The 23,027-nt window shown below is 39.5% G+C and overlaps 1 protein-coding gene and 1 long non-coding RNA gene across 4 annotated transcripts; both read right to left on the bottom strand.

The window, feature by feature from the left end:
- Nucleotides 1-5,126: 5,126 nt before the first annotated feature.
- LOC140894415 (uncharacterized) lies at nucleotides 5,127-8,251 on the bottom strand. Its single transcript, XR_012153817.1, has 2 exons — nucleotides 6,225-8,251; nucleotides 5,127-5,469 (listed from the first exon to the last, which is right to left on the bottom strand). It is a non-coding gene; the product is annotated as an uncharacterized lncRNA (long non-coding RNA).
- A 1,535-nt stretch (nucleotides 8,252-9,786) lies between these two features.
- LOC140894414 (probable methyltransferase PMT11) lies at nucleotides 9,787-22,640 on the bottom strand. 3 transcript variants are annotated; one of them, XM_073302920.1, is made up of 10 exons: nucleotides 21,927-22,640; nucleotides 21,413-21,562; nucleotides 21,027-21,297; nucleotides 20,068-20,178; nucleotides 19,627-19,786; nucleotides 11,976-12,233; nucleotides 11,773-11,895; nucleotides 10,828-10,905; nucleotides 10,126-10,343; nucleotides 9,787-10,008 (listed from the first exon to the last, which is right to left on the bottom strand). In XM_073302920.1, exons 1-9 carry the CDS (start codon nucleotides 22,611-22,613, stop codon nucleotides 10,136-10,138), a joined length of 2,046 nt encoding a protein of 681 aa, XP_073159021.1. In that variant the 5' UTR covers nucleotides 22,614-22,640; the 3' UTR covers nucleotides 9,787-10,008; nucleotides 10,126-10,135. The 3 variants fall into 3 exon arrangements, with proteins under 3 accessions (XP_073159021.1, XP_073159022.1, XP_073159023.1); XM_073302921.1 differs by having other exon boundaries at nucleotides 9,787-9,954; XM_073302922.1 differs by lacking the exon at nucleotides 9,787-10,008 and having other exon boundaries at nucleotides 10,169-10,345; nucleotides 10,829-10,905.
- Nucleotides 22,641-23,027: the final 387 nt, after the last annotated feature.

Below are 23,027 nucleotides of genomic sequence, written 5' to 3'. Positions count from 1 at the left end.
ACTGTCTTGAAATTCCGAGGCCGCGCTCGATCGCGTGAGTTCGTCCGCTCAAGCGCGCTCAAAATTGCTATCCCACTGCCTTGTTTCTCCAGATGCTGCGCTCGATCCTATGAGTACGTGGGATCGAGCGCATGAGTTTTTGCCAACATTCTGCCCTTTCTTTCTTCAACTTGATATCTCCTACACATTAAACCCGGGAACATGTTATGAAGCTAAATGCATGCAAAAGACAAAACTAAGATAAAATATGAACAAAAGCAAATAAATGCATGCAAACTACTAACAAAATAACATCAAAATATGCAAACAAAACACGACTATCAAATACCCCCACACTTAATCATTGCTCGCTCTCGAGCAAGTCATGCAAAAACAGAATGAAACGACAAACAAACACATAAGTAAGGACGATCATGCATAATATAGCCTCAGAGAAAACCACTTTCATCCAAAACAAGTTCATAGCTACTCTCAATCATCAATGATACACCTTCAGTTGAATGCGAACGTGTGTGTGTGTGCCATGTTACCCCAGTTACATGCAACTTCAAAAAACAAAGCTTCAGGACTGTTCGCTGACCTAAAAGAATTCAGTGTAAGTCTCACAATCAAAAACCATACTCTCAACAATCCTTCAACAAAACACAACTCTCGGGATAAATAATTACGCACCGTCGGATTTTGCACCCGACATTTTAAAAGTCCCAATAATTACCCGCATACTTAGCTATAACTAGATAGGATTCGAATTTCAATCCCATCGTCTATAGCCCGGATGGAACTACAATCTCATTAGGTCCGCAAACTTAGCTATGAAATAATGAATAGAATTTCATTCACATTTCAAGCCCGGATGGAATTAAAAGTTATTTATTTTTTTCTCAAAAGATTAACCACATGTAATCCGCATACTTAGTTACAAACAAGATGAATAGAATTTCAAACATCTTACTCGCAACCCGGATGGAGTTAATTGGTTTCAAAAATTGTTTTTTTTTTCAAAACAAAATATTTTATGTGCGCCCAAGAAAGTGTATATCATATCAAAGAAATCATCAAGATTCAAGCACTATCAAGATTCACAAACACCTATTGTCGTGCAATGGTCCAACAGACATCCACGATATCTAATACATCGCTACACTTCACTGGTTAAACAGACGTGAATATTCAACAAACAACCTACGGTTTCTCATATCCAATCAAGAGTAAAAAAATTTCAAAAATTCATTATTTTTCAACTACCTCGTCATAGGCTAACAATTTCATCCTCAACTCATGCATACAAGACACAAACAAAAAACAACATGAATGCAATGAATGTAATGCAATGAATGTAATGAATGCATTCCCCCAACACTTAAATGAAGCATTGCCCTCAATGCATCAAAACACAAGACACAAGCAAACAACTAAACACAATGCAATGCACAAATGTAAAACGAAACTCCCCTAGTTTAAGTGTTGGCACTGTCTTCTTCAATGTCTGACAGCATCACAGAAGAATCATATTGAAACTTTGACTGCGGAGGTGGCGGCATTCGGTTTCTAAAATCAACGAAAATAAAACGCAAAAACAAAATGAAAGATAAAAACTAACGAAAAGAAAATAACACTGGGTTGCCTCCCAGTCAGCGCCTCTTTATACAGTCGTCGGCCCGACTGCATTTTTCTTTTACTCATGGTGGTTCATATCTAGTTTTCCCAACCACCTTCACCCACTTGAGCAGTTTTGAAGTAAGTTTAGGACTTTTCTTCCTCGGTTTCGATTTCCTGGATACCTGCGGATCAAAACGAAAACTTTCAGCAGTAAAATTCTCAATAGGTCTTGCAATAACCTTCTTAATTTTATTCCCATTTACAACATTCTTGTGTTCTTGCGACAAGTGATTAATGACATCAAGATTATTAACAACACTTTCACAATCAAGAATTTGCAGGGTATCATGGATATGAAACTTAACAACATCCGTATCAAACTCTATAGTGAGAGTACCATTGTGAACATCTATGATAGACTTTGAGGTTTTCAAAAATGGTCTTCCTAGAAAAATTGAACTATTCAAATCATTATTTTTCATATCAAGCACATAGAAATCAGCAGGAAAAACCACATTACCAACTTGCATAAGAACATCTTCTAACAGCCCCCTAGGATAAATAGTAGATCTATCAGCCATTTGGATAACGATTGCAGTTTCAGTCAAAGGCCCAAGATTTAAGGAAGCATAAACAGAGTATGACATGACATTAATCGATGATCCTAAATCTAGCATGGCCTTATCAAGCTGAACATCTCCTATCTTACAAGGAATAGAAAACATACCTGGGTCCTTACATTTTGTAGGTATTTTTCTTTGAATTACGGCAAAGACCTGTTCTCCCAATTCAACTTTCTGACATCCCTTCAAGTTTTGTTTCCTTTTCGTAGTACACAATTCTTTTAAAAATTTAGCATAACGAGGTACTTGTTTAATAGCATCTAACAAAGGGATATTTACCTCGCATCTACGAAACACTTCATACAAACCCTTAATTCCATCATCTTTCCTAGACTCTTTCAATGCTAAGGGAAAAGGGGCTACAGGTTTATACTCGGAAAAAGAAGGGAACTTACCTCTTGGTGCTTCCTGAATTGTTTCTTCCTCCTCTACCTTGGATTCTTGCTCATCTTTGTTCTGTACTGGTTCTTTCACCACTTCTTCATTAACCTTCAACTTCTTTCCCCTCCTCAAGGTGATTGCACTCACATTCTCCCTCGGATTCACCACAGTCTGTGATGGTAAGTTGTTCGAATTCAGTGCCTCCAACCTGTTCACTGCGGTTGCCAACTGCCCCATTTGAGTGTTCAACTGTTGGATACTTGCTCGAGTTTCCTGTTGAAAAGTTACAGTATTAGTAGCAAGATCTTTAACAATGTTTTCTAGAAACTCACCAGGCGTGGGGACTTGAGGACGCTGTGGATATTGAGGATACGGTGGCCTATAAGATAGATTGTGCGGTGGTGCCTGAGGCCCCGGTTGATTCGCCTGTGGGTTTCCATATCTCAAATTTGGATGGTCCTTCCAACCAAGATTGTATGTGTTGGAGTATGGATCATACTTCCTCTGTGGAGGTCCAGGAAATCCACCAGTAGCATTCACATGTTCGACCGACTCCTCTTGAAGTGTGGGACACATGTCAGTAGTGTGTCCCATCGCATTGCAAATTCCACACCCTTTCACAGTTTGTCCATTCCCTACAGCTATTTGACGCACAAGAGACGTCAGATCAATCAGTTGTTGTTCAAGGGAAGAAACATTTACCTCATTGCCTCGTCTGGGCGCATGATCACTCCTGTTGGTGCCAAATTGCTGAGAATTGGCAGCCATATTCTCTATCAAGTTCCTTGCTTGGACTGGAGTTTTATCCACAAAAAATCCTCCACTGGCCGCATCCAGCATATTCCTGTCATGAGACAATAAACCTTCATAGCACAATTGAATTAATTGGTTTTCACTTATCTGATGTTGCGGACAGCTAGCACAAAGCTTTTTGAACCGCTCCCAGTATTCATGAAGTGATTCCCCTGTGTATTGCTTTATCCCATAGATTTCCTTCCTGATATTTGCGGCTCTAGAAGCTGGGAAGTACTTCTCCAGAAAAATTCTTTTCATCTCAGTCCAAGTCGTGATGGATCCAGAGGGCAAGTAATATAGTCAATCCTTAGCAGCACTCTTCAAAGAGAAAGGAAAGACCCTCAGCTGAATCTGCTCCTCTGTCACTCCATGGGGCTTCATACTCGTGCAAACCACATGGAATTTCATCAAGTGTTTATTCGGGTCCTCACCTGCAAGACCATGAAAAGCAGGTAATAAGTGAATTAATCCAAACTTAAGCTCAAAAGTAGCATTATTTTCTAAAGTAGGAAAAGTAATGCATAAAGGTTGTTGATTAGGGTCAGGGGTGCCCAATTGTCTAAGACTCAGGTTCGCATTAGCAGCCATCTCTTCTTCTGGAAAAGCAGCTCGAGCAGCTGCCTCTTGTTGTTGTCTACGAAGTTCTCTCTTTCGCATGTGCAAAGTTCTTTCAATCTCCGGGTCGTAGAGAAAGTCTTCTTCAGCAAAATCACCTAAAAGCATGAACAAGAGAGAACTAGAAACAAAGAAAAGAGAAGAGAGTGAGATTAAACAAAGCAAAACAAAAATAAATAGAACACAATAAATTAAACACCGTTCCCCGGCAACGGCGCCAAAATTTGGTAGCGCTTAGTCGTGTCGCGCCCAAATTAACCCAACTTAGATTAAACAATGAAAAATGTAGTAGTGCGAGTAGGGATCGTTCCCACGAGAAAAGGTAAATTTAATGTGTTCTAAATAAACAAAAAGGGGTTTTGAGATTTGAGATTAACTACTGAAAATTTTAAGCAATTAAAATTAAAATTATCACTATCATGCAATAATGAAAATTCAACTAGAGAAATCAATAAGAGACGAGACTTTGTATCAGTCGACTACACCCTTGAAATTATTCATTCGATCATCGATTTCCTAAAAATAATTAATTCGCATTGAATATTCATCATTGAAAATTAAATTCCTGTTTCACCTTAATTTTAGTTAACTAGACACCAGCGTTCTAAGTTAACCCTTACCCCATAAATTAACCCAATACCAGCGATTAGATTTAAATCCACGGTAGCATTCAAACGAGTAAAACTGATGAATCTAGACAACACATGAACCAGCGGATGTATTTAGCCTAGTCAATTATTGTTCCTACGATTTAACAAATTCAACAGCAGAAAATATTAATTATAGTTGCTTCACAAATTAGATGATTCAAACAATTACGGATTTGAATTCTAATTTAGCAGTAGATTGTATAGCGAAATCTTAAGGTGATCAATCCTAAAATCTCACATACGAGCATACCAATCAATTCAAAACAACTCTTGATACGCAAATTGGAATTAAACAATGAAACATTCGAATCTCATGAATAAACAAAATCAAGGGTTCGTCTTCCTTAATCAAGTACTAAAAGTTTAGCTACAACGATTCATCAAAAACTCAATAAAAATTCAAAAGAATAGAAGAAAACTTGAGAGAGAGATGAAAAAATAAAACCTAGCCGCCAAGAGAGAATGTCAAAATCTGATAATTTTTCCTCAAAAACGGACTTAAAAGTCTAATAAAGCCTAGAGTCCAAAATAAAAGAGTTTCCAAAATTATAAAATTATTCCCGAACAGACTTGCGCGCTTGAGTGCATGAGTACGTCTGCTCGAGCGCACCAAAATATGCGATCTCACTGTCTTGAAATTCCGAGGCCGCGCTCGATCGCGTGAGTTCGTTTGCTCGAGCGCGCTCAAAATTGCTATCCCACTGCCTTGTTTCTCCAGATGCTGCGCTCGATCCTATGAGTACGTGGGATCGAGCGCATGAGTTTTTGCCAACATTCTGCCCTTTCTTTATTCAACTTGATATCTCCTACACATTAAACCCGGGAACATGTTATGAAGCTAAATGCATGCAAAAGACAAAAGTAAGATAAAACATGAACAAAAGCAAATAAATGCATGCAAACTACTAACAAAATAACATCAAAATATGCAAACAAAACACGACTATCAATAACCCAAAACGACAATTGTCAGACAAATACTGTCATTTCCATAGAGACAGGGGGCACGTGACAGAAGATTGTTTCAGGTTAAGAGCCAGAATTGAAGAGCTAGTTGAGCAAGGGTACTTGGAGAACTTTGTGGACAAACACTTCAACTAAAGATGTAATTTTGGAGATATGTTCTCCTCGAGCAGAAATCCGGCACCTAGAACCCCAGTAAATAAATTATACTTCGTCTCCAAGTAGGCCCGAAGACAAGGTTGTCCGATCATGAGCAAGTTCAACGCCTAGAGTGCAAGTCTAGCAAGACAGCTATAAATTTTTACCTAAGTTATTTCGTGTTTTGCTAATGATTTTCTTTTTCTTGAGTTATTTCAGGTTCTACTAATACTTTCGATATAATTCTCCATTGTTAAAAGATTAATGAAATTTCCAGCTTCATCGATCAACACGTGCATATCATTATTAACTCACTACTGCAATGCTTAAACTAACAAGTCATAGACCCGTGAAGTCGATAAAGGTCATCCTGACGTAAGAGGCTAGGCCAAGCCCTGCAGGTAAACTAAACCGCTGACTCTGTAAGAGGTCACGACAATAAAATTAAATCTTGGGATACCTCACCACCCAAGAGGTGGCGTTAGGACTTCCCATATGACAAAATCTTGAGAACTTGATCAACTCTCAAGTCCCTCCGCATTAAGCATCACGAAGTTACTCTTAAGTCAATGGGAAAAACATCAAAACGCAACAACTTGGGTCCCACCAAATCTCAGCAATTCATACAAGTGTTTTCAGGTGAACACACAATTCACCACTCCAGGAGGACAAGGTAATCCAGGTGAACGTAACTCTCTAGGACGCAAGTCTTTCCGGGTTAACAATCCACTCCAGGAGAACAAGGAGATCTGGGCAAGCACATCTTTATGGGAGAACAAGTCTTTTCGGGTGAACACGTCACTCCGAAAGAACAAGTCATTCCGGGTGAACACGTCCCTGCAAAGCTCAACTGAGAGCGACACCCGCTCATGACACCACAAAGAGCGACGCCCGCTCACCTTCATAACAGCCCCGCCGCCCCTCCACCGAGAAAGAGCGACGCCCGCTCTCCATCAAAACTCCGCAATTAGCGACACCCGCTCGCCACCTCCCATCTAACACCAAGAGTGACGCCCGCTCTCCATCAAAACTTCGCAATGAGCGACACCCGCTCGCCACCTCCCATCTAACACCAAGAGTGACACCCGCTCTCCACCATGAGCGACACCCGCACACCGCCTCCCATGTAACGCCAAGAGAGACGCCCGCTCACTGCCTCAAATGCATCACCACACAGCCCAGCAGTACACCACTGCATTCATTGCCGTATCCAGCAATCACCTCCGAGCGCCACCACAACCCACACATCACGCCGATGCCATCACAAACAACACCACGAGCGACGCCCGCTCGCCTACACCATCGCGCAGCAGCACGCCGCTGCCCCAGTATCCGTCCAGTAGCACGCCCTCCCATCATCACCACGGCAACCACCTCCAGCACTCCACTCCGGCATACAACCTCGTCGCTGCCATCTCCCGAATCACCAAAGCATCACTGCCATACATCATTCTCTATCTGCTCGTCACGGCAATAGCCCCACCACAGCTCAGCCACGCATATACCGATTCAATCCGCCCCTTCGCTGCAACCATCTCCAGCCTTCGTCACCCGCCAAAACGTCACATCGAGCCACCATCTCCGCGCTACCTCCCCCACCAACACGAGCGACGCCCGCTCTATGCTTCAAACATCGTCAGCCGCACGAGGCCAGCCTCGCCTTGGGCTCGGCCATCGCAGGTCACCACCCCATCTTCGCCAGTAGCACGCCGCTACAAAAATCACCCCAGCAGACACCCGTCGCCGACCACCAGCCACCGCCATTCCACAGGAGCAACACGTGCAACAATCGCTCTACAACAACATCAAGCAGCACTCCGCTGCCCCATCTCCACCCTAAAGCACGCCGCTGCGAACATCTTACGCATCACTGTCAGAGCACCATCCCGGCAAGAGCCCCACCTCCCCATCAAGCGACGCCCGCTCGTAACACCACAAAGCAAATCTCCGCCTCAATCTTTTCGCCCAACCATCGTGCCATCACCAGCCCCAAAACCCCTCGCCTAGCTATCGTGCAAGGCCAGCCCCTCTTTGGCTCAGCCCCACGAGTCACCTTCACTGTCGCATACCCATCATCGCCAATGACACTACACTCCAAAAGCCCTAACCCCTCTTTGCGACACATCCTTCACCACCGTCACCACGGGCTCAACACCACAAGACTCCCTCACCTCCCCGCCCAGGCAGCCATGCTGCTGCCGTCAAACAAACGAGCGACGCCCGATCTTCTTCTCTAAAATCAACACCACGGGCCATCATATCCCCTCCACCCTGCACCACCACGGCCTCAGCCCCGACATTATTTCACTTTCGAAATAAAAAAAAATAAAGAAGAAAGAAAGGGGAGCTCGCGCCATGTTTCATCGAAGAATCGATCGTCGATCTGTGCTCCTCATGTTTACCTTCAACAATTTGTAATCGTCACCTTGTCAAGAAGCCGAGAACAAATAGCAAGGCACGAAACAGAAAAGGAAAAGAGCAAACCCAATTGCGTAACAATAAAGTCAGTAAAGAAACAAAATATAAATAAAAACTTACCAAAAGTATTGCGAGTGGCAGTCCAAAATTTTAAGGTGGAGCCAAAATTTTTGGTAGGGCAATTGGAGTGAGTGGCCAGCACAACTACACCTTAGTTGTCAAGATTCCAATAAATTAAAAATAATAGAATATAAGATATATGTTGCTAAAAATAAGTAATATATTCTCGATCATCTTCAATAAAATTGTAAATTATTGAGGGTAGGAGGCCTATGATAGGTATAAGCATATTTTTTATATAATTAAATATATAAATAGAGTAAGTAACTCAATTTATGAGAATCACATTTTAAAAGGATCAATTTCTAGTTTTTAAACTTTAAAAAGGTTAATTTGCAATTTTAGACCCTGGAGGGGTTATTTTGTAATTAGGCACAAGTTTTGTCTATAAATACAAGAGAAACTCTCCATTTTGAGGTAAGTGACTCTTTGATTTATAAAAGCTCTCTGCTCTCCTGTTATGTGTGGAGGTGATCGCTGACTTGAGCGTCGAAGACCCGGCGCCTCTAACTAGACCTGGCCACGGGCCGGGTCCAGGTCGGCAATAGGCCGACCCTTAACCGGCCCGCCCGTGGCCGGTTCCGGTCTGGGTCTCGGAACCGCCGGTCCGGTTCCGGTTAACCGGCGGTTCCGAGTCCGGGTCGACCCTAATTTTTTAAAAAAAAAAACTTGTAAAATTGAACTTTAAAAACTCTATCAAATATTTCATTATCTCAATAAAAAAACTATTGCATTTATTAAATAAAAAATATATTATATTTCAACTTTTAACATCTTATAATATTACATTTATTCAAGAAAAATAAATGGCATTTCAACTTTCAACATTGCATATTAAAAACTCTATCTAGTTCAATAAAAAAAATTATATTTATTAAATAAAAAATATATTGCATTTCAACTTTTCACATCTTATATTAAAAATTATATGTATATCAATAAAAAATTTATTATATTTATTCAATAAAATTATATATTATATTTCAACATCATATATTAAAAACTCTATTTATCTCAATAAAAAATATATTACATTTCAACTTTAAACATCTTGTATAAAAAATATTATTACATTTAATTATATTCAATCACATTTAATTAGCAAATTAACATTTGACCTAGTGGCAAGAATGAGGTCCCAAAATCATTTGGTTTTGGGTTCAAATCTCACCAATGTGTGAGTATCAAATATATAGTATTATTTAAATTATTTAAAATTTAAAATAATATTTGAAAAAGGTAAACCCGCTGGGTCAACCCGGCGAACCCGGAGGGTCGGACCCGTCGGGTTGAACCGGTCAGCGGTTTTCCAAAGGGAAAACCGGGACCGGACCGCCTAGTGGCCGGTCCGGTCCCGGTTAACCGGCCCGCGGGCCGGGTCCTGGCCCAACCCGGTCCTTGGCCAGGTCTACCTCTAACGTGTGTTCATGAATCAGGTGACAACCCAAAAGGAGATCGTACGACTTCTTCAGGTGACCAAAGGAGTAAAAGATTAGATAGCTAATAATATCTTAATCATCAAATTTTTGTACATTTACGGTGTCAAAACAAGAAATATAACTACATTTACCAAGAAAAATACATTGAGCGCCCGGAGAAGCAACAAACTATGCCGTGTTAACTTTTCAAAATATAGAGTGAGTTCTGTACAGCTGCGTAAATCGTAATGCCCGATTTTCAGGTGTCAAAAAAAGGCTCATCTGATTCTGAAAGCATTCAATTGAAGAAAACACATTTTCAAGCTCAGAACAACATTAAATTTCCAATACCCCTAAACTACAACAACAATGTATAAATAAAACCCACAAATTCAAAACCCATACCTCATCATTTTTACAATCGTACTAGGCGTTTATCGCACGTCAAGATCCTATAACTGGCATGAGGGCCCTCAGATGTGTCCCTCATTGATACATGCCAACCCAAGGCTGTTCCAATCTCTTTAAGTTCATCCATTATAGCGAGAGTATCACGAATATATACACGTCCATCAGGCCTCAAAATTCGATCCATTTCAAGCATGATGGTGGAGAGATTGCATCTGAGTAATGGATATCAATCAGAAATAAGGGGTATATATAACATGTCAGCCTTGGTATTCAGAAGCACTGAAGACAGTGATGATATTAACTTTAAGAACTGTATAGTACCAAGAATTGTAAACATGATTTACTCCAATGCTTGAGTCAATTAAAGAATGCAAAAAACTCGATCAAATAAAATTATAAAAATGTTCTCCATAGTACCACCAGAGAAAGTTATCTAACATAAATGCAGCAGAAGAGAGAGGGGGGGAGGGGATAGAAAAGATGTAAGGTCCGATCTGAAATCATGATTTCAATTTCCTCGACTTATTTAATGGACAAAGTTCAAATAAAATTCAAATACATGCTATATTAAATACAATGGTAATTATTTCAAATACGCTCAAGATGAGAAAATTCAATACTCGAATTCCTTCTCCAAATCAAATGCATCAATTCAAGTGCAACCTAAGGGAAATATGCGATGCAAGTTAAGCATACCTTTTTTGCTCAACTGATAGAAGCCCAGAAGCGTGAATTAAGTCATATGTTCTCGGGTATGTATCGAATGGCTCACACCTGACAAGTTGCATGTATTTTCATCATTCATTATAGCAAAAGTATAATGCACATTTTTAGCATCAGATGTAGCATTGCAAATATAACTTGTTCCACCAATTACTCATCATTGCTTTACATGGTATTCATTTCTCAAAGGAAGAACTGCAGAAGAAAGTTGGCTTATATTAAATTTACATGTATCAGCCACTTTTAGGGTGCGTGTTTCTCGAGTTCGATAAAATACTACTTGAACCGAACTCGTACCCGAAAATGTCAGGTCGTGCCAAGTACCCGTATGGCTTTGAAACAGGCGGACACATTCAATCAAATTATGAGGTACAATTTGTTCTCCGTGTCAATTTTGCATGATGTTCTAAAGCTTCCAAAACCCAGATTGTTCACTCAAAGGTTACAATTACATTAATATGACAAAAATTAAGCCTCGATCAGTAATAAAAACGAATTTTCAGCAAAAGCAGAACCGAAATCCCCAGTCTCCAAGCAGTAAATGGAACAAAAATCAGATTATAACAAAATAATAACTCTCGAGACTGGAGAGTGGAGTAATTTGGGGCTTGAAGTTGGGCCCAAATGATTTGTTGCTTATATAAATTTTTTTATTATTAATTAAATGAAATCTGAAACAATGGAACCTAAAAACAGTGCCCTATAAATGCCGGGTACCCGAACCTAATCCGGAGAAGAAATATTTCCCGCACCAACCCGAAAAAAAATTATCGGGTTCAGGTACCGACCTGAACACAACATTTTCGACAATTACCTGACCCGATCGGGTAGGTTCGGTTATCCGAAACCAGAACACAAACGCCGAGATGGGTCTTAGTTGAATCAATATTAGAGAAGAACGCATGGACATATGCATACCAGTCATGCATAACTCCTATAAGGCCACGATCATATATGACAGGCAATGTATTGTGTCCACTAACTGGGACAACATTGAGCACCCAACAATCCAACTGGTTTTCAATTAGTGCGGCTGCAAAACTGCCAGTAATGGAACATTAGTTTGTCTAAAAGGAGTAAGGGTCAGTAGAATGACTAAAAATTCAAGCGTAAAAGATTACCCCCCAAAGCCTGCTCTCATATCCAACACATTTCGAAGTTTGAACTCACGCCAATGTAAAGCACGGACATAACCTTCAATTGTTTCTTTCCAATATCTTGATTCTGCCTTGAAAAGCTCTTTCCTTGATATGAATGCATCGATTTGTATGCTCTGAAGCCTATCTGGAGGGTTCTGCAAGCGTTCTGGCCAAGAAGTAACATTTGAGCCGTATCCTTCTTTAGGTAAACGTGTTATGCATGGCTTCAAATCAACATACCTAACATAAAATGGAGATAAAAAATCATGAGAATCGAAATACCTAATTGTGTTCACCTCTCATTAATTACTCTTATGCCAGGTCATAATATAAAAGGCATTCAAATCTCTGCCCAATATTTAAAATCACTCCGCTACACCTATAGCAGTTATTCTCCAATGTAAAACGACCCTCCTCTCCCACCATATTTTTTCGGTTCTTTGTTCAACGGGGAAAAGTCACATTAACAAACATGAACTCACAATAAAAACCATGTCCCGACCTAATTGGTTTATTGGTGCCTCTCACTGAGGGACCTATTGCAGAGTCACAAAATTATCAGGAACATCCTCAGATTCATACCACGGCCCATACAATCTGCCAATGTCATTGATAAGTGCATTTTTGTATGCATTAGTTCGGGATATTTTTATGTTATTTTGTGTGCATTCATATTGTTTTGTATGTTTTTATGTGTTTTATTGCATTCCTGTGCATTTCACTCTTCGGATTTTGTTTGAAGGAAAAAAGGAAATTAAAAGAGATTGAAGCGCTAAAGAATGGAGCTGTTAACGAAGGGCTCTAAAAGTTAGCACTACTTCTAGTGCTATCGCTCTAAAAGTTAGCACTAGATTTAGTGTTATCGCCCTAAAACAAGCGCTATAAACCTGAAGAAAGAAGATGAAGTTGCCCTGTTGGTGAGAGGAGAAGTGCTATCGCGCATGGAGAAGAAAGGAACAGCGTATGAAGATAGTGCAATCGCGCTAAAAGTTGGCGCAATAAAGAGAGCAATCGCGCATGAAGAAATGAAACACGCGCGCGAGCGAGATCCATGGTGCGCGCGCGCGCAGAAGGAAATTCCAGAGAATCAAAGGTGGGTCACGCGCGGGCGAGCTCCTACCTCGCGCGCGTGCGAGTGTTTATGAAGTTACTGTTTTGTTGAACTGCGCGCGCGCGAGATACATCCCAGGCGCACGAGCGTGTCGCTAAGTCAAAATTTTACGAGAAATTATATTTCGAGAAGGAATTTAATTGTACGGGATCGGGGGATTATAAATAGAAGTTTTTAATTATTTTGGGGGTTCCCGAGTTCCGAATCCAGACGCAGAGAGACGCAAGGCGGCAGGCTTGGGAGAATTCTTTTCTTTTCTTTTATTTTCTTTTGTCAATTCATGATTTAAACTTGGTTTTGAATTATGAATTGTGAGTAGTTTTTCTTTTTCGATCAAGGCCACGTGATTGGGCCAGACAATTTATGTATACAACTTGATTTGTTTATTTGAAATTTTCAAACTTGATTTTATTTTTATTGATTATCGAATTTATATTTGTCTTGTAAATTTCCTGGCCAGTTATTTGCTTGCATGCTAATTGATTCCAAATCGACAGATGAGGTTTCGATTTTGATCACTTCGATATTCAACATAGTGTAAAATTGACTAGAAATAGAATTCAGTTTCATTATGCGGTTTGGGTGTAAACTGAATTTTCACAGTTATTCATGAATTCAAATTTGATTAGAATTACGAAATATTAGTTCATCAATATTTGAATAGGTTTGATTGTTCTAGAAATAGTCCTTCGAACAAATTAGGAAAATTCCCGTGAATTAAAATTAAGTCTTGATGTCTTAGATCGACTGCTTGTTACATGAATTGTCTGGTATCTACGTGAGTCCTTGATCGAACTTTTCCCATATTTGAATTAATCCAAATTTTCTAGCAGTGTTTTAATTAATTTAATTTTATTTGCATTTTTAATTATTAGTTTAAAATCTGAATCACTCTTATTTATTGGTCTAAATTAAATAGGAATAAATATATTTTGGTATTCATATTTATACAGTCCCTGTGGGTTCGACATCCGAATTTCATTCACTTTACTATTACTTGATCAGGTACGCTTGCCAGTTGATTTTAATCAAACCGATTTAGCCAGTCAAGTTTTTGGCGCCGTTGCCGGGGACTGTTTGATATCAAAATTTTTATTTCGCTTGAGATTAATTTATTTTCTTAAATTCTGACTATAAATTCTTGGTGATTTCAGGTACATTCTGTTGTGCATGCATATCATTCGATCAAGGAAATTATTACCACTTGATTTGGAGATCGAACGCACGCTTAGCAGGATCCGAAAAACCAAGAAATCTATCAATCTTGAATTAGAGTCAGAATCTGAATCTGAAGTAGAGATGGCGGACAACCGTACTATTTGGGATATTATTAGACCTCCAGTTGAAGGTTATGGATCTAGCATAGTTCGCCCCGCTGTTGAGGCGAACAATTTTGAGCTGAAACCCTCTACTATTCAGCTGATCCAATTGCAAGCTAGATTTGGGGGTACATCTGTGGAAGACTCCTACGCTCATCTGGAGCGTTTTCTGTCGATCTGCGACACGTTCAAGGTGAATGGGGTAACATCTGATGCAGTGCGACTGCGGTTATTCTCATTCTCTCTACAAGGTGAAGCTGTTGAGTGGCTAGATGATTTGTATGCTGGTTTAATTACTACATGGGATCAACTCGTTCAGACCTTTCTGAATAAGTATTTCCCTCCCACAAAGATGGCTAAATTATTTTCTGACATCATCACATTCAGGCAGAAGGAAGTTGAATCTCTACATGCGGCTTGGACCCGATTCAAGAAGATGTTGAGGATGTGTCCTCAACATAATTTATCTCAGAGCCAGCAGACTCAGACGTTCTATAATGGGGCTGATCAGTCTGTTCGATCTATGCTAGACGCTGCGGCTAATGGATGTTTGTTCAGGAAAACGCCGGCTGAAGCCTGGGAGATCATTAGAAACATGGCTGAAAGTAATAAAGGGTGGCCGGATGTGAAGAAGGAAAAGAAGGCTGGAATTCTAGAGGTCGATGCTTTGATGGCCCTTAATGCTAAGATCGACGCTCTAACACATCAAGTGGCACTTATGAAAGCAGCGCCGGTAAATCATGCACAAGGGGATCTGCAAGAAGAGCGGCAATTGTTTGAAGTTGAAACGGCTAATTTTGCAGGAAACCAAGGAAGACAGTCGTACAACTCCTACAACAACAACTATAATCCGAACTGGCAGCCTAAGCAAGAGGAGAAGAAGCCGAGTTTTTAGGAAATCATGATGAAATACGTTGCAGGAACTGAGGCTCGCTTACAGAATCAGGAAAGTATGCTGCAAAAATTAGAAGTTCAAATGAGTCAGATCGCAACCCAATTATCAACCCGGCCTGCTGGAGCTTTACCAAGTAACACTGAACCAAATTCCAAAGGCGTGAACGCTATCATGGTCGTGACTCAAGCACAGTCTGAGGAGCAGCATAGGAACGAAAAGAAAACTAAGGAGGGGCTGAAAAGTGCAGAGTCCAAGGAGGATACGTATGCTGAAAATTCCTCCACGGCAGGTAAGAAAGATAAGACTTCACAATTTGAAGTTAATGATAATGTTGATATTTCTACTCTACCTTTCCCTCATAAAGCTAAGCAATTACTGATTGATTCTCAATTTAAAAAGTTTTTTGAAATTTTCAAGAAACTGCATATTAACATACCTTTTGCAGATGCATTAGCTCAGATGCCGAACTATGCAAGATTTCTGAAAGACTTGCTGAGAAACAAGAAGAAGTTGAATGACGTAACGCAAGTCACACTGAATGAGGAGTGTTCGGCGGTGCTGAAAAAGAAGCTTCCACCAAAATTTCAGGATCCAGGGAGTTTCTCCATACCTTGTCATATTGGAAGTTTATCATTTGATAATGTTCCATGTGATTTAGGATCGAGCATAAATTTAATGCCTTATTGACTTGCCCGAAAATTAGGTATAGAAAATATTGAACCTGCTGCTATATCTCTCAAATTTGCTGATGGATCTATTAAATATCCGAGAGGAGTAGTAGAGAATGTCCTAGTCAAGATAGACAAATTGATTTATCCTGTAAATTTTGTTATTCTTGACATGGATGAGGATTGTGAGGTGCCTATGAATTTAGGGCGTCCGTTTCTGGCTACTAGTAGAGCGTTAGTTGATGTTGAGAAGGGAGAGTTAGTGTTGAGACTGAATGATGAACAAGTTGTTTTTAATATGCTTAAGTCGGCTACTGAGAGCCCAACTTTAAAATCTTGCTCTGCTGTCAAATTTATCGATGTGATTCATGACTATGGTGATGAATGTCTGCAGGTTCAGCTTTCTGCAGGAATTAGTCCAGTGCAAAATTTCTATAGAGTTGACGCATGCAAGTTCAGGACTGATCTGAGTTTTTCAGAGACGGTGGATAAGCCACCTTGAATGTCGCCACTCAAGAGAGGAGTATAGTCGGGCTATAGACTATAAATTTAGCGCTGATTGGGAGGCAACCCAGTGTTCTTTACTTTAATTTTTAGTTTTTTTTTTTCATTTTTTTTTTATTTTTATCTATTTTTTATTTTGGTTCTTTTCCATGCCAGTTGGTCATGCCTGCCAATATATCTAGACTGATGCTACCTTACCCAGCGGATACCGTCAAGAAGAAAGAGGATGAATCGAAAACCACGGAAGTGTTATTTTTGTTTTCATTGTGTTTTTGTTTGTCTTTGCATTTGTGTGTTTGTATGCATTTTGTTCAATGTTCTGAAGCATTGAGGGCAATGCTTTGGATAAGTATGGGGGTAGACTAGTTTATTGCATTGGGTATTGTGTTGTTGTTTAGTTATTATGTTTTTTGTTCATTCTGTTTGCATTCATTTGGTTTAGTTTTTGTGTTTGGTTCGTAATCATGCATATCATTTTGTTGTTGTTTGTGTTGTCTTGCATGAGTAGGATGAGTCATGGTAGCTTATCAGTTTATTTGAAAAAATTTGCTCTTGACTGGACATGAGAAACTGTAGGTTGAACCGTGAATATTTATAAGCACTTGTGTTAAATCAGTGGAGTGTAACAAAAGATTTGATGAAGTTTCTGTCTGTTTGACCATTGCACGGCAATAGGTGGTTTGTGGATCTTGATTGTGTTCTATGAATTTTGATGAGGCTCTAGTTTACACTTATGATATTGGGCGCACCTAAAATATATATATATATATATATATATATATATATATATATATATATATATATATATTTTACAACTCCATCCGGGCTTGGACAATGATTGAAATCCTAATCATTGTTCCATAGCTAAGCGGGTAACATGGGGTTGATGCTCCATCCGGGCTATAGACGAGGGGATTAAAAAAAAAAATAAAAAGAGAAAGATTTTTCGTATCCTAGCCAGTTATAGCTAAGTCAGCGGGTAATTATTGGGGCTAAAGCAATATCGGGTGAAAAATCCGGAGGTGTATAATTCATTATCTCAAGGGAGGTGAGTTTAGTCCAAAGGTCGTTGGAAGGAATGGGCACTTGAAGAGTGAAACTTGCACTAATTTGTCATAGGTCGCTAAACATATTTGAGACGAATTCGGTCTAAGTTGCATGAAATTGGAGTGACATTTCACACACACACGTTCACATTAAACCAAAAGTGTATTATGAAAAGTTGAGAGCGTCGGTGATTTTGTTTTTGTGATTGAGCTTCTCGGAGGCTGTGCACTCTCATGAATCGTCCTTACTTATGTTTTTGTGTGCATATTGTTTTTGCATATCTTGCTCGAGGGTGAGCAAAAATTAAGCATGGGGTGTTGATAAGTGCATTTTTGTATGCATTAGTTCGGGATATTTTTATATTTATTTTGTGTGCATTCATATTGTTTTGTATGTTTTTATGTATTTTATTGCATTCATGTGCATTTCACTCTTCGGATTTTGTTTGTAGGAAAAAAGGAAATTAAAAGAGATTGAAGCGCTAAAGAATGGAGCTGTTAACGAAGGGCTCTAAAAGTTAGCACTACTTCTAGTGCTATCGCTCTAAAAGTTAGCACTAGATTTAGTGTTATCGCCCTAAAACAAGCGCTATAAACCTGAAGAAAGAAGATGAAGTTGCGCTGTTGGTGAGAGGAGAAGCGCTATCGCGCATGGAGAAGAAAGGAACAGCGCATGAAGATAGTGCAATCGCGCTAAAAGTTGGCGCAATAAAGAGAGCAATCGCGCATGAAGAAATGAAACGCGCGCGCGAGCGAGATCCATGGTGCGCGCGCGCGCAAAAGGAAATTCCAGAGAATCAAAGGTGGGTCGCGCGCGGGCGAGCTCCTACCTCGCGCGCGCGCGAGTGTTTATGAAGTTACTGTTTTGTTGAACAGCACGCGCGAGAGATACATCCCAGGAGCGCGCGCGTGTCGCTAAGTCAGAATTTTCCGAGAAATTATATTTCGAGAAGGAATTTAATTGTACGGGATCGGGGGATTATAAATAGATGTTTTTAATTATTTTGGGGGTTCCCGAGTTCCGAATCCAGACGCAGAGAGACGCAAGGCGACAGGCTTGGGAGAATTCTTTTCTTTTCTTTTATTTTTTTTTTGTCAATTCATGATTTAAACTTGGTTTTGAATTATGAATTGTGAGTAGTTTTTCTTTTTCGATCAAGGCCACGTGATTGGGCCAGATAATTTATGTATACAACTTGATTTGTTTATTTGAGATTTTCAGACTTGATTTTATTTTTATTGATTATCGAATTTATATTTGTCTTGTGAATTTTCTGGCCAGTTATTTGCTTGCATGTTAATTGATTCCAAGTCGACAGAGGAGGTTTCGATTTTGATCACTTCGATATTCAACATAGCTTAAAACTGACTAGAAATAGAATTCGGTTTCATTATGCGGTTTGGGTGTAAACTGAATTTTCACAGTTATTCACGCATTCAAATTTGATTAGAATTACGAAAGATTAGTTCATCAATATTTGAATATGTTTGATTGTTCTAGAAATAGTCCTTCGAACAAATTAGGAAAATTCCCGTGAATTAAGATTAAGTCTGATGTCTTAGATCGATTGCTTGTTACATGAATTGTCTGGTACCTACGTGAGTCCTTAATCGAACTTTTCTCATATTTGAATTAATCCAAATTTTCTAGCAGTGTTTTAATTAATTTAATTTTATTTGCATTTTTAATTATTAGTTTAAAATCTGAATCACTCTTATTTATTGGTCTAAATTAAGTAGGAATAAATATATTTTGGTATTCATATTTATACAGTCCATGTGGGTTCGACATCCGAATTTCATTCACTTTACTATTACTTGACCTGGTACGCTTGCCATTGATTTTAATCAAACCGATTTAGCCGGTCAGTCATCATACCCTTGCATGTTTTAGAAGGATAATGTAACAAGAAGGTGACATGATACTATTGACAATAGATTATAATCTCCTGCTGCTACATTATTTATCTTCCAGCATATGCATTTTGAATGCAAAATAATCTCATAGCAAAATTTAAACCTCTACTGCCTACATATCTTCCATAATGACAGTAAAGAAAAGTAGAAAACCAAAAGGTTCGGATTTGTACCATACGCTATCTGGATCATCATCAAGTTCACACAATGGTGGTCTCGTTCCATCCTCGCGGCTCAAATAGCAGCTGTTATTCAAGGGCTTCTGCCATATCGCAATGTAACCCTCCTTCTTTACAAGTTTCCAACAAAGACGAGTGGTAAGGTTAAGCATCTCTGGAAACAACAAAAAGTAAAACGGGATTAACAAAAGACTGCTCCTTGCTCATGTATGATGACCTGGAACCCTGAGACAGATCAGGGAAGGGACATCAAATATCAAGTCTCCCACAAGCACTCACAGTGTCACTAGTTTATTACATAGCAATTGGCAAATAATTTTCATTCACATGATACACCAAAGTCCAGGAACTGTTAGATTCTATTGGAGAACATGTTTCAGAAGATTTCAGAGTGGGTGGTGATTCATGTTCATACCAAAATTCCACATTATTTACCTTCCCACTGTTCTTCAAGGGCTACTTCATGTTTATAAACAGGCTGTGCAGCCCAAGCATAATACCCACCAGCTCGAAGCATCCTATTGACCTCAAGTAGCAAGATCCCATCTACAAAGCGACACATGTATGATAAAAATAAGACACAAACACACACACACACAGAGAGAGAGAGAGAGAGAGAGAGAGAGAGAGAGAGAGAGAGAGAGAGAGAGAGAGAGAGAGAGAGATTACTGATACTGTATCCATAGAAATTCTTTTTGATATTTGATAGTTCAAGGAAGCATATTTTACAGATAGCAAAATCACTACTAGGGTGGATGTAAGTCGAACGAGGCAGTAAATCCAAAGAAAAACTAGAAATCGGTAACTTAGAATGACAAAAGATAATGTCTTAAAGTACAGCACAAGACCACATAAATAGGTACCAACTGTTCGTTAAACCTCCCATCCATCCCATCCATGATGGTTCCTCATTTACAGCAAGAATTATGATACAATCTAAAGCAGATTTTTTAAAATTAATTTCACACCAGAAATTTCTTGAACAAACTACTGCCCTACACATGTCACATAATTAATTATATGGGTAAAATACTAGTCATAAAGATGACTAACAAACAAAAAAATAGGAACAGCTTACAGATTGCATTAGCTAATCATAACTAGCCTTCAAACAGGCACACAAAATTACAAAACCTGTAAAATAAACTTGATCCTAGATTTCCCAATGTTTAAAGCATTAACATTCACTATGTTTAGGTGACTGGAGCTGAAGATAAATTCAGCAATCACGAAAATCCATCTTAATTATTAAAGAGCAAAATTAGATAACATTTTCAATGCATAATAAATATGTTGACAATCTTGGCTAGCATATCAACTTACAAATGTAGATTGACTAAAGGAATCTTGAAAACATTCTTGAATGGAATGATATAGCAGTTAAATAATCATACCATCCCGAGTCCAGTTGATCCTACACCTTGAACAATGTATCAAGTCAAATGCCTGACTTGGATAAAGCAGACGCCGAGTTGCAAATGCGGCCACCATTGCAGGCACTCCACGCTCAAGTGCAAACTGAATTTGGTTCTCATGAACATCTTTTGGGGCAACGGATAGGGTGGTGACATTCCTAGAAAATAAGTAAGCACCAAAACTTGCAACGCCACAGCCAACATCCAGGACAACTCGAGTATGCCGGCCAAATGCAATCTCCGGGAGCATCTAGACAATATAGCCAAATGTGAAGGTATAATAGATAAACTGATCATTTTCTTCTCTCTTAAAACCCATTAAATTAATTAGAAGCTTGAAGCTACATAAAATCATAATTCACTACCTTTTCAATCTGATCCAAATACTGGTCTGCCCCGTGAATGAACTGGGTACCACCTCCAGGAAACTTGAACTTGTCCTTGTCAGCTGTGATCCAATTCTGACCCCCTTTATCCTCGGCTAAACGAGCATGAGGAACATTACTAAACCACACCTATATAGGATAACAATCGGAATATAACTTCCATATATAGCTGATGATCATAACTTATCTTATCTAGCCAAACTTCAACGATCTCTCCCAATTTTTATGCTATAACAGTGCAATTCACAGACAAAATAACACTTGTATTCAAGTGTTTTATTCATAACTAAATTAGCACCTAGAACATAACAAATTGACCTGGAAATCAAGACACCAAGAGAAACAACACCTCTGCATAGTCATAAACAATTCATATGATGGAAACAAATAACTTCAGCATTATCAAAAGCATGATGAGCACGATCCTGCAGAGTTCAAAGACAGAAGAAGAAAACACAAATGATAACATGTGAAGAGTATCGAAAAAAGCCACCTCATCGCGACTTTTGGGCCATCGAATGGGAGCTCTGTACCCTTTAGGAGCTGGGATCAGGCAATTCAACTCCTTTCCCTTTTCAGGGCAATGCCGCTCAAATTTCTCACCTTTCTCCGTGGAATTCAGCTTCTTAATCGCCTCCAGGTTGTCCAAACACGGAATATACTCCCTCATACTCTCCGGACATATCTGAAACTTATCGATTCTAACCCTAACACTACCATCCCCTTTGTCACCATTTTCCACACTCACACTCACAGTATCATTCCCCAAATCCTCCGCCACCTTCGGGTCATAATCCCCCACCTCAAAATCATCCGTCATCTTCCCATTCTCATCCACCACCCCCGTCCTGTCCAACAACACCGGCGGCGGCGATGCCACGGTATGCAACTGCTGTTGATTCCCATTACTCGGCGACGAAGTGGTGTCGTTTATGAGCGAAGAAAGATCGAAGCTTTTGTTGAGATTTGGAGAGAGGCCAACTGCTGCAGAATCCGGCGGCAATTGGGATTGCGGGCTTTGGTGGGAGGAGAAGAATGTGAGCTGCAGGGAGGAGCCACTAGAGAAATGGTTGCCCAAGTAGAAGAAGACGAGAGAAACGAAAAGAAAAGCGGAGATTTTGATCACCGCCGCGGATTTGAGCGGATTGGATCCTCCTCCGCCGTAGCTCAATTCCTTCATTTCTGCAGATCTCTGGGTCTGTATGAAACCCACTAGTATCATCCAAGTTTTGTTTCTTTCTATTGCCACGCTGTATATTACTATTATTTATTTTCTTATTTTTAATACGCGATAATAAAATTTTTATATGAAATATAAATATTTTAAATCGGCTTTTATATTTGATTATTAAATCTTTAATCTTTTCTTCCAGTACAAGTAAAATTATTTTAGAAAAGGGGTTCATGATATGATATGACTATTGTGGATAAAACATGCAACTAGGGGTGGGCATTCGGTTTTGGGTATCGGGTACCCGAACCGACCCGATCACCCGATCGGGTCGGGTATTTTATTAAAAATTCGGGTTCGGGTACGACTTAACTTTTCGGGTTCGATTTCGAGTTTTTTTTCAAAACCCGATCGGATATCGGG

The sequence above is a fragment of the Henckelia pumila genome, chromosome 4, assembly GCF_033568475.1.
Source record: "Henckelia pumila isolate YLH828 chromosome 4, ASM3356847v2, whole genome shotgun sequence".
In the NCBI taxonomy this organism is placed as follows: Eukaryota; Viridiplantae; Streptophyta; class Magnoliopsida; order Lamiales; family Gesneriaceae; genus Henckelia; species Henckelia pumila.
This window is presented reverse-complemented; position numbering and strand designations above follow the sequence as displayed.

Coding starts and splice junctions, on each gene's coding strand:
- LOC140894414 (XM_073302920.1), bottom strand. CDS start 22,613: ATGAAGGAATTGAGCTACGGCGGAGGAGGATCCAATCCGCTCAAATCC. Junction 11,896..11,975: donor ATGAGAGCAGGCTTTGGGGG/GTAATCTTTTAC, acceptor CATTACTGGCAG/TTTTGCAGCCGCACTAATTG. Junction 10,906..11,772: donor ATAGGAGTTATGCATGACTG/GTATGCATATGT, acceptor GCAACTTGTCAG/GTGTGAGCCATTCGATACAT.